We start from the raw sequence: 17,500 nt of genomic DNA, 5'->3' as shown, positions 1-17,500 counted from the left end.
AGATTGCTCATCATATGTGTAGTCTATTGCACAATTCAAACAGGATGAAAACTAATATTTGTCTCTCATACGTCGACTATCGTACATTTCTTTGTGCGATAGTTGACAGCGTCTGTCGGCTAAGTTTCTGGAAGGAGAGACACGTTGTCTCTGGCCATTCAAATAAACAGCATCTGTGCCAAAGTTATACGGTTAAAATATGTCAAAACTGCATCTTGTAAACACGTAATCTAAGTCCCAGCAGTAAAGTGACAACCGCTCTTCAACTGAAAGGTGACAGAGGGGTTACGTATCATTGCGACGCTCCGGGCTTCTTCCATCAGCTTGGAAAATCTGTGGTCGCTGTGTGTTTTTTTCTCCAGAGAACTTGTGACAGTCTAAAATGCACACTGGTTTCCTCGGGGCCATTATCTGTGTGTGTGTGTGTGTGTGTGTGTGTGTGTGTGTGTGTGTGTGTGCGTGCGTGATGTAGTGAAGAGCAGAGTTCCCCTCGAATTCATGTGAATGTGAATCAGTGGTTACACCATGTGACACGTAAACAACTTTTACTTCAAATGTGATGGAATTGTGTCCCTAACACTAGATTAAAATAAAAAATGTATATATATGTATATAAAACTTTAGTGCATTCTTTAGTGCAACTTTAGTGCATTCATTGTATTACATATTTTACATGAAATTTAGCCTATGCATTTAACTAATTCTTATCAATTTAGTAGCAGTTTGCTGCTGTAAAGAGCGAAAGGAGCCACTGGGTGTTCAGTAAAGAGCGCAAGATAGCTAGCGGTTCATAGCTAACGGCTCATAGCTAACGGCTCATAGCTAGCGGCTCATTCCTTAAACGGAAGCCAGGGGTCTACGCCTCATTGACCTCTAAATATAACCGCTCTATGAGAGCAGTGCAACGCTGCAGCCGTTAGCTAGCTAGTACGTCACGCAAACATACACTAAATGTGCGAAGCTGCAAAGCAGCAAAGCTCTGATAAAAACAACACACAGAGAGTGTGTTCATTCTACTATATCAATGTCTTTAAGCAACTTATCTCCACTTTTCTTTGTGAAATCTAGAAAGCACGTCTCATAATTAGTCAAGTAGAATTACATTAGCAAACTGGAGATTCACAGGAAGATTTAGCTATTTTTTTATTTAAAAGTACTTTTTTCTTTCAACTCATGACTTTTCATATCAAAGCGGAACTTTTAAACAACAATTTATGCTTCTCACAAAGTCTGCATGACACCACAGGATTGTGTTAAGGAAGAAAAAAAAAAAGCTTTATCTTGTTCCAAAACTGCTTCTGGTGAAAAGAACTTGAGCCAAACCCATAAAACCGTGACAATGAAACTCTGTTCGCCATCTGGAGGTACATTTGGTAAGTTTAGATCCCCTGAATTTGGTTGACTTTTATTTTATTTGGTTCAATGTATTTAATATTTGCCTCGCCTAAAATATTTAACTTGAAGACAGCTCCGCAGCGGCGTTGCACGAACATTTCCTCCGTGACGCTGCAATGCGTTTCATTTCAAATGCCTTTGAGTTTGTTTTGTTTTTCATAGCGAATGTGCAAATTAAACGGTTTTGCGTTGTTGTTTTTTCCTTTATGTTGTTTATAAAGTATATCATAAGGCTTTCTGCTGCACACTGCTAACAAATAATCAATTTAGTTACAGATTACTTTGCTTTGCCACTGGCAGATAAGACCACACACAAAAATACACGACAATTATGCATCCTAAAATGTCGTCGTTGGGACTCAGTCTGCGGCCCGCGAAGAGAATAAATCCTCCAGCTGGAGTTGTTTCACTGAGAGATCTCCGTATAATTAGGCAATGCTGAATGTGAGAACATGTCATTTAAACTTTCAAATATTCTGTCATGTTTGTTGTTTACGTTCATAATGATCACTTTGTGGGCGTGGCTTTGAAACGAGGCCTAAAAGGAACGCCAGCCAGATTGTTGGTTTTTTAATCTTGGATCATTTTTTATTTGTTTTTTTCTGACGTACTCGTGCCAGTTTCTCAAGACCTCAAGCTTTAAAGATGAATTGAAACAAAAACTATGAAAACATAACTTGATTTTTAACAGTTATGTTGCAGGACTTTAATTAATACTAATAACTAATCATGCCTCGTTCTGGAGAAACCAGAGAGATTCAACGACGTAGAGACACGAAGAGACTGTGAGCAGACTTTTAACGCTTGTCGCGTGTGTGTGTGTGTGTGTGTGTGTGTGTGTGTGTGTGTGTGTGTGTGCACATATCAGTTTGTCTTTGCATGTATCACACCTCTGTTATTATCTTGCATTAAGCTCATAACATACCTTTCCTTAAAAGAGACCACACACACACACACACACACACACACACACACACACACACACACACACACATACACGCACAAGATGTGCTCAAACTCTGGCTGACCTCTGTCATATTTTTAGAAAGGCACCATTGGTGTCACGAAGCACACCAGGCGAGTTTATCTGAACTGGTTTATCTTCTGACGCACAGCTGACAGAGAGAGAGAGAGAGAGAGAGAGAGAGAGAGAGAGAGAGACAGAGAGAGAGAGAGAGAGAGAGAGAGAGAGAGAGAGAGAGAGAAGAGGAGAGAGAGAGAGAGAGAGAGAGAGAGAGAGAGAGAGAGAGAGAGAGATTGGCCATATTGTTATTGCAACGTTCATGCCACTAAGGCTAATTGAATTGAATTGAGAGAGAGAATAATGAGTGAGGGATGAAAAGATGAATGGAGAGGAGAGAGAGAGAGAGAGCGAGAGAGAGAGAGAGAGAGAGAGAGAGAGAGAGAGAGAGAGTCAGAGAGAGAGAGAGAGAGAGAGAGAGAGAGAGAGAGAGAGAGAGAGAGAGAGAAGACAAATTATTAAAACCTTGAGTTTGAACTTGACAAAACAAACATAGTTTTGATGGGAATGAAGAACAATGAGGAGACTCCGCCCTCTACTGGTCAGTGTGTGAAACTACAACAGAGTTTACATGAGATTAGATTAAATTATAAATCTCTTTTCCAGCTGTAAAAATGTTTTTTTATATTCCGGCGGCGAAAAATAATACAATAATCCTTTAAATACTGAAAACAATAATGTATTATTATCTAAACTGCAGACATTTCTTTTTAAACGTGCTGAAAATTAAAGATATATACTTTAGTTCCTCTGTTATTCCATGTTGAGTCGATCTTTAAAGTAATATTTGGCAACAAAACTTTTCAGTTAGTGGAATGTTTTAGGATTAAATCTAACTACTTAAAGGAGAAAATATATGGAAATATTTATATTAACTACCATCTAGTTTTGTGTTGTTTAATTCTTAATAATTAAATAAAAAGACAAGACATTTCTTCATGTTAATTTAACCCCACAGAAGAGCTTTTTTAAAAAAATATTTAACTGTGTTAATTACTGGTAAGTTACTGTAAATGACTTTATTGTCTGCACTATATTCGTGAAGCTGTTTAAATGACATGACATCTTTATGTAACGTACATTAAAGATGTTTTTTGTAGGTTTATTGAGCTTCTCTCCTCTCTTCCTTTCTGGCTGTTGAAGTCGTCTGAACACGTCAGCGCGCCTTCAACTTATCATTCCTGAAGACAGATTGTGTTTTATGTTGTGTTTCAGAGGAAGGGGGAGAGGGGGGAGAGGGGACAGCTGGTCTCCTTTCTCCCTCAGCATCCCTCCTCCCTCCTCCCTCCTCCCTCCTTCCTTCTTTCTAACTCAGACGTTGTTTCATTGCAGAGAGAAGCGGTCGGCTTCACGACTGTTGGCTGGATATAAAACTCTAAATGGATCCATACTGACAATTTGGATATTTTGGATATGATTTAACCACCTGATTGATTGATTGATAGATAGCTTGATTGATTAATTGACTGGTTCTTTGATTATTTTTGGCTGCTGATCAGAAACGTCGGAGTCACAGCTTCTGGACGACCTGTTGGACTGACACGGTACGTCCTCTATCCTCTCCTCTCTTCTGTTTTGTCCTTTTCTCATCTCCTCTCATCATCTCATCTCCTACCCTTTTTCCTCCTCTCCTTTCCTCCTCTCCTCTCTTCTCTCTCTTTTTTCTCCAATCTTTTTCCTCCTCTCTTTTCTCCTCTCCTGTCCGCTCCTCTCCTCCTCTCTTCAATCTTTTTCATCACCTCCTCTCTTCTCTTCCCCCTGTTCCGTCTCTTCTCCAGATGTTGACCGTCTCAGTGCTGCTGCTGCTGCTGCTCGTCTCCTCTCCTCTTGTCTCCTCGTCTCCTCTGGCCAAGGTAAACTCAAAGTGTGAATGAGTTTGTTTTGGTGAGAGACTGAATCATGAGCATAAATATACACACTAAATATACACAAGTAATAATCACTGCTGGGTTCATTAAAGCAGAAAGATGTTCAGGTTCCCTTCATGTCCTTTTGGATTCCTGAGATGTTACACATGACGTGTGTGTGTGTGTGTGTATATATATATATATATATATATATATATATATATATATATATATATATATATAGACAGAAAAAAGTGAGCTGCTACGCTGACGACTTTGAGGCTTTAGGGTCAAAACATTTTTCCAGTGACGACGTTTCCAATTTTCTTTTCAATTACCTTTTTTCTCGAGTGAAAATCCATCACAAGTTGTCAGTTTAGAAAAGACTGATATTGACCCCTGACCTGTGTGTGTGTGTGTGTGTGTGTGTGTGTGTGTGTGTGTGTGTGTGTGTGTTTAAGTCAAACGATTTTGCCCACTAAAACCTACTTAGACCAAAAAAACATACCACATTTCACATTTTTTTAAGCGAAAGACAAAAACTTTTTGTACGTAATAAGTCGTATTTAAGGGTTTCTGAGCTCATTGTTAAGTTTCCTCAGTGACTTACAGACATTTTATTGAATCCGAAACGTATTTAACGTTTTGTAGAAACGCTCCGCTCGGCTTCTGGAGCCTGAAGCTGGAATGTGGAGGTCAAAATGTGAAAAGCATCTTCACTTCGAAAGTTGCCGCCGGTCCTCAGGTATGTGCATGATTAGAGCCGACGGCGGCGGCTTATGGTCAGTGTCGGCCCCTCCAGCTGTGACCCTGCTTCAAACACACACACACACACACACACACACACACACACACACACACGTCCGGACGTCCATGATCCAGCGCCATGAGATCCACATTTTGTTCCTTTTGACTAAATTATCTCTATTTCACACAACTATTGGAGGAACTTTGGTGCACACATTCGTTGTACCCCTCCGGATGAATCGTAATATTTTGGTGATCCTCTGACTGTTCCTTTAGCGCCACCATCGGGTCAGAAATCCAGTTCACCCCCATCATGTGTACTGATTTATAACGACAAAAACTAAACTTTTATGGAAAAGAAAAAGGATTAAAACCTATAAAAAAAGACCAAAGAAATCCTAAACTTTTGAATTTGTTCAGTAAATTATACTTATATTGAAAAAAAACGTATCTTAGTTGTGTTCAATACAAAATATGAAAACTAAAAATACACATTGTAAATATAATAGTTGGACGTAAAGGATTAATAACTTGATTAGGCAAGAATATAAATATAAAAGAAAACAAGAGAAGAGATGGAAAAATAATGCAGGGAAAAAGGAAGCATAAATGTAGAATAATGAGTGAGGGAGAGAGAGAGAGAGAGAGAGAGAGAGAGAGAGAGAGAGAGAGAGAGAGGACAAAAGATCCAAAATGAGAAGATAAATAGTTTTACAGGATCAGACATGAACTCACTCCAACACATCACTGAAGTGTGTGTGTGTGTGTGTGTGTGTGTGTGTGTGTGTGTGTGTGTGTGTGTGTGTGTGTGTGTGTGTGTGTGTGTGTGTGTGTTTGCTCCTGTCAGCTGTTTGCTAACAGCAGGTTTGCTGTGTAGCAGATGTCAGCTGGAGGTGGCAGATGTGTCTATTGTTATGTGTGTGTGTGTGTGTGTGTGTGTGTGTGTGTGTGTGTGTGTGTGTGTGTGTGTGTGTGTGTGTGTGTGTGTGTGTGTGTTGTATCATCTTTGTGTGCAGCAATTTGAGTTTTAGGCCCTGAGATAAAGATATTTGGACAAAAAAAAATCTTTTTTTTTTAAAGTTCTTTCATTCTGCAACGTTTAGATGTCGGATTCTGGTTATAGTTACTATTAAAATAAGTATGACAGACATGTAGTTCTGATGATGAAAGTAAAGAAGGAATGCGTCACGTAACTGAAGGTCTTCACCTGTGAAAACAGGTGTGTGCGTGTGTGTGTCTGTGTGTGTGAGTACACAGGAATGTGTGAAGCAATCCTCTGTTCAGGAGAATCTATGTTTCCAAAGTTGTGTGTGTTGATGTGTGTGTTGATGTGTGTGTGTCGTACGCTGCAGTTTAGCGTCCAGCTAAAGCTAACATCGTCCTGCTATAAACCATAAATACAAACCATGAAGGTGACAACGTTCAAGAGTCGGTTTTGGAGCGGTTTAGTTTTAGGAGAGGACAAAATAAGACCCAGCTTAAGGAAACAAAAAGCTCAAACTTTCAAATGAGCTGCATCGCTGTCCAGCTGTGTGTGGCCATTGTCATTCAAAACAGCCGCGGGTCTCAGTGGGAGGTCAAAGGTCGCCATCTGGAGTCTAAAACACACACTTTTTTACTTCTTTTCAATGTTTGTTATCCAAGAACCTCATGAAAATGTGAGACCTCTCTCTCTCTCTCTCTCTCTCTCTCTCTCTCTCTCTCTCTCTCTCTCTCTCTCTCTCTCTCTCTCTCTCTCTCTCTCTCTCTCTCTTTGCATATGTGTGTGTATGTGTGTGTGTTTGTGTCTCAGGATCAGTCCGTGTGTAACAGGACGTTCTGCGGTGCCGGTCGAGAGTGTGTATCGACCGACCGAGGAGAACCCGTCTGTCGCTGTTTACAGGTACTGACACAGATGTTTACAACATATACAACGTAGCCTCGTAGCTCGTATGCTAATGATCAGGATTTTTATATTTTTCTGTTATTGTAATTTTTTATTTCATAATGTTTTCTTTTGTATTATTAGATATGTTGTTATATATATGCATATATATATATATATTTATATATATTTATATATATATATATATATACTTATATATATATATATATATATATATATATATATATATATATATATATATATATATATATATATATATATATATATATTCTTTTTTTATTTTCTGAGGATTTGGGGTAATCTTCCTAACGTCATTGATCCTTCCTGTATGTGTGTGCACATGTTTAAATAACGCAAAACTCAAAGTATCTTTAGACCCTCTCTGAATCCAGAGGCTCAGCTCTTCCTCCTCCTCTTCCTCCTCCTCTTCCTCCTCTGCAGCAGTGCGATGTGACAGAGAACTGGGTCTGTGGCAGCAACCAGAGATCCTTCAGGAATCACTGTGAGCTGCACAGAGACGCCTGCATCACGCAGACCAAGATACACGTGGAGCACAGAGGACGCTGTCTGGGTCAGCACACACACACACACACACACACACACACACACACACACACACACACACACACACACACACACACACACACACACACACACACACACACACACACTTACAGTGTGCATGAGTTGTGACAATTGTTTGTGTGTTTCTATTTGCAGAGAAACCAACAAAGACGGATGTGAGTCCCAGTAAGTCTGCAGCTGATTTATAAATGATGTATAAAGAAACTCAGACGTTGTTCTCTCACTCAGGTTTACACCGGTTAAATCACAGGAAAACACAAACGAGAACGCAAAAAATACATATTTTTTCTTTGTTGGGCTCTTTCCATAATGTGTTCAGATCCAGACTCCCTCAATACTTCTTAAAGTCTCCATTAGACCATTAGATACTTGGACACAATATATATGTATATATATATATATATATATATATATATATATATATATATATATATATATATATATGTATATTATTGATTATATTTATTTTAATTTTATTTATTTATATTTAATTTTATTTATTTTATTTATTTCATTTATTTTATTTTCTTCTCTTTTGATGATTTTGTTATGTTTGATATTATTTCTTTAATTGTTTTATTTTTTGATTTTTTTCTTCTTCTTTATTTATATTTATTAAAAAAATTGAATTCATTTTTCTTTTTTACTTTTTTATTTACATATTTACTGTGTTATTTGGGGGTCATAGGGTCCAGGATGAAAATGACCAACATTTCCCTTCAGTAAGGGAACTCACGTTGCATTCATTTACATTATATTGTGAAGTGGTCTGCTTCCTGTCGGATCGTGATTGGCTGAGAGAGAAAGTGATCCAGTGGATTCAGGAGGAGGTTGAATCTGACCACGCGACCTCCAACGCGACCTCCAACGCGGCCTCCAACGCGACCTCCAACACGACCTCCAACGCGACCTCCAACACAACCTCCAACGCGACCTCCAACGCGACCTCCAACGCGACCTCCAACGCGACCTCCAATGCGGCCTCGGCCGACGCGCTCCTGCAGACGTACTTCCAGGTGAGCGATCTGAGACGATGAGTCAGAACGAAGAGGAAGAAGCTTCTGCTCACCGAGTCGTTTGTTGCAGACGTACGACGACGGAGACGCAGAGCTCGACTCCAAAGAGTTCCTGAACTTCCTGAAGCACAACGAGACGAAGCTCCAGCTCACGGAGACCAACACGCTGCTGAGGTGCACACACACACACACACACACACACACACACACACACACACACACGCTGGAGACCAATACGCTGCGGAGGTGCACACACACACACACACACACACACAGGCTGGAGACCAACACGCTGCTGAGGTACACACACACACACACACACACACACGCTGGAGACCAACACGCTGCTGAGGTGCACACACACACACACACACACACACACGCTGGAGACCAACATGCTGCTGAGGTACACACACACACACACACACACACACACACGCTGGAGACCAACACGCTGCTGAGGTACACATACACACACACACGCACACACACACATACACACACAGACATAGAGACATACAGACACACACACACGCTGGAGACCAACACGCTGCTGATGTACACGCACGCACACACACACACACACACACACTGGAGACCAACACTCTTCTGAGGTACACACACACACGCACACACTCACACACATACACACACTCATACACACACACATACACGCTGGAGACCAACACAATGCTGAGGTACACACACACACCAACACACACACATACACACACGGACACACATTCACACAGACACGCAGACACTCACACACACACATTCACACACACTCACATACATACATACAAAAATGCACGCACAAGCAAATACACACAGGCACACGCACACGCACACACATACAAACACACGCGCACGCAGGCACATAAATGTGTGTCTTCTGTGTGTCTTAACGTTCACTGTGTATGTGTGTGTGTGTGTGTGTGTGTGTGTGTGTGTGTGTGTGTGTGTGTCTCAGGTCACTGTGTGTCGACGCTTTGATCGAGATGTCGGATGAAAACGCCGACTGGAAGCTGAGCGTCACGGAGTTCATCAACTGTCTGACGCCGAGCTACCGGCCACATGAGAGAAGTAAACACACACAAAGAACACAAAGAACACAAAGAACACACTGCAGCGACGTTTACTTCTTAAGAACAGATAAATGCCGATAATGACACAATAAACGCACACTGAAACACAACCGTGTGCGACTACGTGGTTCAGCCGTTGTGTTTCTCTTCCCGGCGTGAAGAGTGCGCTCTGGAGGACGACGTGCTGGAGGACGGAGCGCAGACGCTGATGGAGTGTAACAAGTGTGTGTGCGCCTGCGGGAACTGGGTCTGCACCGCTCTGACCTGCAGTGGTGAGGACACACACACACACACAGATACACACATAGACAGACACACACACACACACACACACACACACACAGTATAAGCCAGTTTGTGTAGAATATTTGTGACTTCGAGGTTGTTTCTTTTCCATCCAGCTGGTGTGTGTTTTTGTTGTGATCGTTGTGTGACAGGATGATTTGTGTTGCAGGGGAGCACCAGGAGGAGGAGGAGGTGAAGGAAGGAGCAGAAGAAGAAATGACAGAAGAGGAGTGGAGCCGGAGAGTCGCTGAACTCAACGCGTTACAGGACAGTCGACAATGAACCGCTGCGAAAGGAAAATGTCCTAAAACTGGAATAAAATCACTTTATGAATATAATATTGAATATTCTGCAACACAATTTGACGTAAAGGCTTTTATTACAGCAGAATAAACACAGTGTCCTTCAGAAGAATCTGTATAAACATGTCAAGATAGTAACACAACTTTGGCAAATGAATTAATAAATTAAGCTGACTAAACATTTATTGTCATGGTTTATCTTTCTTAAGCGAGTTTAAGTGTCAGAGTAATATAAAGATACACAAGTTATATTGTTTAAAACATGCAACAATAGCAAAGTGGTACTATTACTGTACTTATGTACAGATTCAAGGTACTTTAGTTGGGTGTTTCCATCTCATGCAACTTCATTCTTTTCACTCCACCACATCTATATTATTAAATAATCATTATTGCGCAATAATCATTGCACAATATTGTAATAAATACATATTTCCGTAACAATGTAATAAATATAAACATCAAAATCACAGCAAGCTAAAGTTTTTTCTCGCAAAAATCACACACATATTTCATTTAAAGATGATGTATAAAATGCATCAATATGGCCTCCAGACAGGCTCCTCCCCTCTCATCGAGAGACACGCCCCTTCGATGTAATTGGCCAGAGTTGCGACGACGTTGCGCTCCTCCCCCGCGGCTTGGAGCGTTTGGTTCGGTCCGTAGTAGAAGCTGGCCGGCTGGAACGGACCACTGTGGCTCAGCGGAGGGGGAAGAGGAGGAAGAGGAGGAGGAGGAGGAGCGGAGGACAGGAAGGAGCCGTACGCCGCGGGCTGGCTGGAGTAGGGGAGCGCGGGCAGGTGGTGCATTCTGGGAGTTGGAGTGAAGGAGGACGCCAGCGAGGTCACCTGGCCCAGGAACGACGGCTCGCTGGTCCACCGAGAGGAGGGGAACGCCCTGCAGTCTGGAGGGAGACGACGACAACAACAACAACAACAACAACAACAACAACAACGACAACAACAACGAATTAGTTCTTCTAGAGCTTTCAGCTCCGCCGCATGGTCTTCCTCAGCAGCATTGGACTTCTCAAAACCACCGAAGAAGACGTTTGGATTTTAGATTTAGATTTGTAATATTATTATTATTATTATTATTATTATTATTATTATTATTATTATTATTGTCTTTATATTGTTACTATTATCAATGTGTAACGTATCTCTTGTCCTGTACTGTAAACACACATGTAAGGTACTTAATAAGGTATGAAAATATTGTACGTTTGACTCTATTAAACTATATTTATTAATCGCCTTGTTGAATACTTTTTTACATTAAATATATATATATATATCTATATATATATATATATATATATATATATATATATATATATATATATATATCAGTGTCTAATTTAACAGACTTTTTTAAACAACAAACCTGACGATGAAACGCTGCCGCTCTGCAACCGGAAACCTCCCGGCTTCCCGTCCTTCAGCCTCTGTCCTAGGAGACAAGCAGAGGAAGGAGAGAGGAAGTGAGAGCGGTTCGGACTGAAAGCTTTTCTGGGGGGCGATGAAACCACCGCGTCGTTCTCTCACTGACGTCTCGGCTGCCGCTGCCCGTCCACGGTGACCTTGATGGCTCGGTGCACGGTGGCGATCTGAGGCGGAGACGTCAGCACGTTGATGGAGAGCGTGAAGCTCTTGCCTGGAAAAAAAACAAACATAAGGAAGTATTTTAACTCAACAACAAAGTTTAGTTACATCGTTTCAGTTTCAAATGGAGTTCAAAAGATAAAGATAAAATAGAGACGAACGTTGTATTTTGGTTCATATGGATAAACTTGACTGTAGTCCATGATACCACTGATTGAATAGTATTCATGTCTTCTAAGATAAGATAAAGTAAATTAAGATAATATTGTTTACAGGATTACAGCCACAGGATACATAATAATAATAATATTAACAGCACATAATCTACAATATTAAAAGACTCTCGAAATGGGGTATGCTGGGACTTAAAATGGCCGCGGCAGGATTTTCGTGCACAGTTTCCAAAAGGTTAAATTACAAAAGGTGGAAGTCAAACATCTTCAACCCCTTTAAGGCGTTAGTTAGTTAGTTAGTTGGTTAGTTAGTTGATTGGTTAGTTAGTCAGGTAGTTAGTTGATTTGTTAGTTAGTTGGGTAGCTAGTTAGTTGGTTAGTTAGTTGGTTGGGTAGTTAGTTGGTTAGTTAGTGCGTGTCCCTGTTCATGGCTGTCACCGTGGCCTCAGTACGCGTCCTCTACCTCTCCCGCTGCGGCCGATGAAGCGCAGGTCGTTGAAGTGGGCGTGGCCTTGCTTCATCGTCGCCGTGGCGTTGCGCAGCTCGGCGCTGCAGTTGTCGTCGTTGCCGGCCATCACCGTGACGAGCACGCCGTCCGGGACGTCGTCGCACAGAGAAACCACCTGGAAGATGGAGAAGAGGGTTAGGGCATTAAAGGGGGTGACGTTTTGTCTGAGGAAATGATTAAAAACAATGCAGGGCACCGTGTCCACGTGACCTTTGATGACCTTGGACATGAGATAGACAGACAGACAGGAGGAGAGACAGACAGGCAGGTGACAACTCACGGTGAAGGCTCTCGGCAGCGTCTTGTTACACCTCCAGTGCTGCGGCAGGCTGCTGCAGAGGAAGTTCGGGCTGTCGGTCTGCACCAGGCCTCTGGGTGGCGCTGTGCTGCGCTGGGGGCGGGGCCTCGCCTCCTCGTCCAGAGGGCGGCGCGCGGTCGGCGGCGACGGCGGACACTTCACCACCGGATCTGAGAACAAGCAACAGAGAGATCGATAATCAAAATATATATATATATATTTTAAAATGTTTAAAATATTATCTGACCTGTGCTTGTTTTTAAAAACACTGGTCTGGTGAAAATCACACCAGTATAGCTGAACTATTTAATTAATCACACACTGATGGGTCGAGCAAATGCTGCAAGACTAGTTCCACCGAGGTGAATCAGGTTTTTAATAATTATTTCTTCATAAACCATGGCCTGCATGTCTGCAGTAAAGTGTTGTTTGCTATGTTTTGTATACAAAAGCAGTATTTCCTATTTGTTCAGCAATGATTTCAGCTGCTAAACCCAATGAATTTAAGAAAATATGATGCCCACTATTTTTTTTAACAAACAGAACAAACCCCACAAAAACCTCCACACACAAAAAAAAGTACGAAGACGTTTTCGACCACGAAGTGTACTAAACTACAACTCCCTGAACGCCGCGCATCCCCGTTTGATTACGTCATAGAATCGCGCCGAAAAAAAAGCACAACTCAAAAAGCGTCAACAGGAGCAGCAACAACGCTTCTCCCGAACGACTCAGGTGAACAATTTTGAACTTTTTGTGCACCTTTCTTGTCCCTTCCGCCTCCTCTTCCTCCTCTTCCTCGTGCCCCTCCTCTTTAATGCCCCCCCCCCCACCCCCCGCCTCCTCTGCATTGTGTTGTATGCACCGCAGTGTTTGAATAGGAGGGAACTGCGCTGTATTATCATTCAGATTTCACTGCCGGAGGGAAGTTACTGCGGTCACACCACCTGGCTGTCCCCTCTCTGCGCATGCGCGTGTGGATTTACCTCATGTCTGTTCTGCTATCTTGTTATTTTAGGCTCACGGTGGCGGGTTTGTGTTTATAAGGGACGCTCACGCGTTGCACCACAGACCGTATTTCTGTTGACATGGATGACGTCATGCATTTGTGTTTTGGGAGGATTTCGCATCATCAGAGACGTTTAATTAAAGTTCAGCACTGTGAAGCTTCATGTCTCTACAGTGAGGGTGGAACAGTGTTCAGATCTGTTACTTCAGTAAAAGTAATAATAGCAATAACAGTACTGCATTTTCAGCTAAATGTACTTAAAGTATGAAAAGTAAAAGTCCTCATTGTGCAGTAAAATGTTCCCCGTCAGTGTTTGGCTATGATTTACTTTCACTTGCAAGAAAATGTATGACAAAATGTGAAGTAATTAATCGAAGGACGTCGTGGAGTAGAAGTATTCAGTTGCATGAAATACTCAATTAATGTAAAAGTAACCTCCAAAAATAGAATTTACTGCATATGTTTTAGCTAATAAACTAGGACATGAGCGTTTATATCTTTCCCCAATACCAAGTATGAGCGTCAGTGAGACTGGGACACTTTGAAGATACTATATTAACGCCTAAACACATATTCTATCTGCTTATGTGGTGAGTTACAGTTACATTATTAAATCATTTGAATGTTTTTCTCTGTGTCATCAGGCGGTTATGAGCAGCCCCATGGCCGGCTCCGCTGCCTCCGGCTCTAAAGAGCGCCCAGCTTCCAGGACCAGTTTCATCCCGGAGCTGCAGAGCATGATGTGAGAGACACACACGCACGCACACACACACACACACACACACACACGCATGCATTAGGAGACTCACCCCAGTACAGCATCGGGCTGCTGCTGAACAAACTGTTTGAAGCCATGAAAAGCTGTTTAAGAAAAGATGGAGAAAGTGTTTGAAATGAACTGCTTTACTTTAGACACACACACCCGCAGACACACACACACACACACACACACACACACAAACAGAGACAGACACGCATAGACACAGACACATACACACAGATGCACATGCAGAAGATCTAATAATAATAATCTGAAACTAAACCGATGAAATCTTGCTAAAAAAATTAAAAATGTAGCGAAGATGAATTTCACCTGAACCGTCTTCACAGCTGAAATTATTAAATGAAGAAAAAAAAATGCTCATGATTATTCACAACTATTTTGATAATCTTTGACGTTGTAAGAGCTTTTGTTCTCTCGTTCCAGCCTCCTTCGTGAGGATTTTCAGTTTTTTCTTTGCAAGAAAGCTGATTTATGTTTTGATTTTTAGACACCCGGTCATAAAAAATGAACAGGAAGACATCCGCTTGAGATTTAGGAAGTAGAGTCAACATTCTGACAAGTTTTATACATTTTATAGACAAAACGCTTCATCAATTTATCAAAAGATTAATAACAAATAATCATTAGTTGCAGCCTTACTTAACTGACACAATGTACAGCTACAGAAGAATACATAAGACAACTTTTTATAGACAAAATAGTATTAAAAGACAGTTGTAAAACTTTGTACATTATACTTGTACTATATTATTATTATTATTATATTGTATAAAATCACACAGAATGTTTTCCCCCGTAACAAATAAGATCTCTCTTTGGGTCTTTCAAAAGAAGCCACGTGCGTGATGTGGCCTCTCATTGGTGTGCGTGTGCGTGCGTGTGTGTGTGTGTGTGTGTTTTGGGGTACTCACCTGTGTGTGTGAGCTGCAGAGAGCCGGTGTCGGTGGTCAGAGAGGCTGAAACCAAACTAAACCCCCAAAACCTAAAAAAGCCAACCTCCGAACCTGAGGCCAACCTGAACCACAACCCCAAACCTCACCTGTGTGATTGACAGCTGCAGAATAGCCAATCACGGCACCGATGGGTGGGGGTTTGGGGAGTGTGTGTGGGGGGGGTTGTGTGCACAGAGAGATAAAGGGAGAGAGAAGGAATGGGAGAAGGAAAGAGCTCCAGGATGTGGGTTCAGGTGAGGCGGCCCTCATGGAAGTGGCCATTCTGGATGCAAATTGAGGTTTCACCAAAGTGTGGTCAAACAGAGGTGTGTGTGTGTGTGTGTGTGTGTGTGTGTGTGTGTGTGTGTGTCATGTGGAGTTCAGTTTGTGTGTGTGTCATGTGGAGTTCAGTTTGTGTGTGTGTCATGTGGAGTTCTGTGTGTGTGTGTGTGTGTCATGTGGAGTTCAGTTTGTGTGTGTGTGTGTGTGTGTGTGTGTGTCATGTGGAGTTCAGTGTGTGTGTGTGTGTGTGTGAGGGTCTGAGAGGTAAACAGATAGAATTAGAGACGTAGACTCGGCATATGTCACTCAAGTCCAGACAAAATAATCTTTATTTTCTATTTTTCTTTAAACATTTTTAAATATATATATTTATATAGAACAATTATGACAACTTTCTCAACTGTTAAATGTCGTTTGAACACAAGGGAACGTCAGCGATACATTTCTATCCAAAACCATCAGAATTCAGATTTAAATCCGAATACAATAAAAGTATTTTCACCGGTACTGCAGTACTTTAGTAGTATTTTCCGTTGACGCATTTCAGGAGGCAAAAGAGTGTTGAGGGTTTAAACCATCAACTCAAGCACATTCACAGCAATAGATTAGTGTTAATGTATAATATATGTATATATATTATAAACATATATATTACACTATGTATAATATTATAATTTATATATATTATAAATATATATTATAAATAATCCATATATATTACATGCATTATTATATTATATATATTTGCAATTTAATTAATATATATATTATATGTATATATATTAATTTATATATATATATATATATACATGTAATTAATTAAATTTATATATATATAAATTTAATTAATTAAATTGTTTTTTTAAACATTTTATAGAAGGAAATGATTTACTTAAGTGGGACACTGTGCTGTTACTCTGCAATTACACACACACACACACACACACACACACACACACACACACACACGCTCACATGGATCCCGCTGTGTTGGCGCTCAGGTTCGCTCTGGGAGACGCTCGCCGGCCGCTGCACGAGACGGCGGCGCTGGTGGAGGACATCGTGCACACGCAGCTCATTACCATGGTAACGCACACACACGATCCATAAAGTCTGAAGCTGTGAGACGAAATCATACTGATGAGTTGATTTATAGTATTTATCTGTTATTGTCCTCATTGTTCATCTTTTTACAATAATAATAATAACATTGAACTGCAGAAGTTGCAGTTTCTGAGTTTAAAGTCTTTTTTTAAGACTTAACTGCTTAAATTTGTAATTTTTTACTCTTGTAACTTTCCCAAACCTCTGAACTCGCTCGTGGTGAAACTGTAACTCGGTGACGTTCACGCTGCCTCCGTGTGCTCGTCCATCAGCTGCATCAGGCCTGCGAGGCGGCGACTCTACGAGGGTCAAGGGTCATCTCAGCCGAGGACATCCTGTTCATGATGAGGCGGGACAAGGTGAGAGACACACACACACACACACACACACACACACACACACACACACACACACGAAACAGACACACACACACACACACACACACACGAAACAGACACACACATACACATACACACAAACACGAAACAGACACGAAACACACACACACACGAAACAGACACACACACGTACACGAAACAGACACACACAAAACAGACACACACACACACACAAAACACAAACACACGTACACGAAACACCCACACACACACACACGAAACAGACACACACACTCA

At 41.3% G+C, this 17,500-nt stretch overlaps 3 protein-coding genes across 3 annotated transcripts in view; 2 read left to right on the top strand and 1 right to left on the bottom strand.

The window, feature by feature from the left end:
- The first annotated feature begins 3,900 nt into the window (after nt 1–3,900).
- Nucleotides 3,901–10,338, top strand: LOC137779921 (follistatin-related protein 1-like). Its single transcript, XM_068568169.1, has 10 exons — nt 3,901–3,960; nt 4,195–4,269; nt 6,803–6,892; nt 7,337–7,466; nt 7,616–7,645; nt 8,246–8,496; nt 8,567–8,670; nt 9,470–9,582; nt 9,746–9,856; nt 10,039–10,338. Exons 2-10 carry the CDS (start codon nt 4,195–4,197, stop codon nt 10,149–10,151), a joined length of 1,017 nt encoding a protein of 338 aa, XP_068424270.1. The 5' UTR covers nt 3,901–3,960; the 3' UTR covers nt 10,152–10,338.
- On the bottom strand, nt 10,303–13,724 carry runx2a (RUNX family transcription factor 2a). The gene is made up of 6 exons (XM_068567961.1): nt 13,688–13,724; nt 12,737–12,924; nt 12,412–12,571; nt 11,723–11,827; nt 11,558–11,623; nt 10,303–11,075 (listed from the first exon to the last, which is right to left on the bottom strand). The coding sequence occupies exons 1-6, from the start codon at nt 13,722–13,724 to the stop codon at nt 10,711–10,713; spliced, it is 921 nt and encodes a 306-aa protein (XP_068424062.1). The 3' UTR covers nt 10,303–10,710.
- The window catches only part of supt3h (SPT3 homolog, SAGA and STAGA complex component), a 6,829-nt gene continuing 2,767 nt past the window's right edge, over nt 13,439–17,500 (top strand). The window contains exons 1-4 of the mRNA XM_068568305.1: nt 13,439–13,489; nt 14,408–14,505; nt 16,763–16,847; nt 17,138–17,224. Coding sequence (XP_068424406.1) covers nt 14,414–14,505; nt 16,763–16,847; nt 17,138–17,224 — 264 coding nt within the window. The 5' untranslated portion in view covers nt 13,439–13,489; nt 14,408–14,413. The remainder of the gene's footprint in view (nt 13,490–14,407; nt 14,506–16,762; nt 16,848–17,137; nt 17,225–17,500) is intronic.

Source organism: Clinocottus analis, unplaced genomic scaffold, assembly GCF_023055335.1.
Source record: "Clinocottus analis isolate CAN_PGR_092001 unplaced genomic scaffold, fCliAna1.0.p SCAF_8, whole genome shotgun sequence".
NCBI classification, from domain to species: Eukaryota; Metazoa; Chordata; class Actinopteri; order Perciformes; family Cottidae; genus Clinocottus; species Clinocottus analis.
Note: the sequence above shows the minus strand (reverse complement) of the source record. Positions and strands in the feature narration are given on the sequence as shown.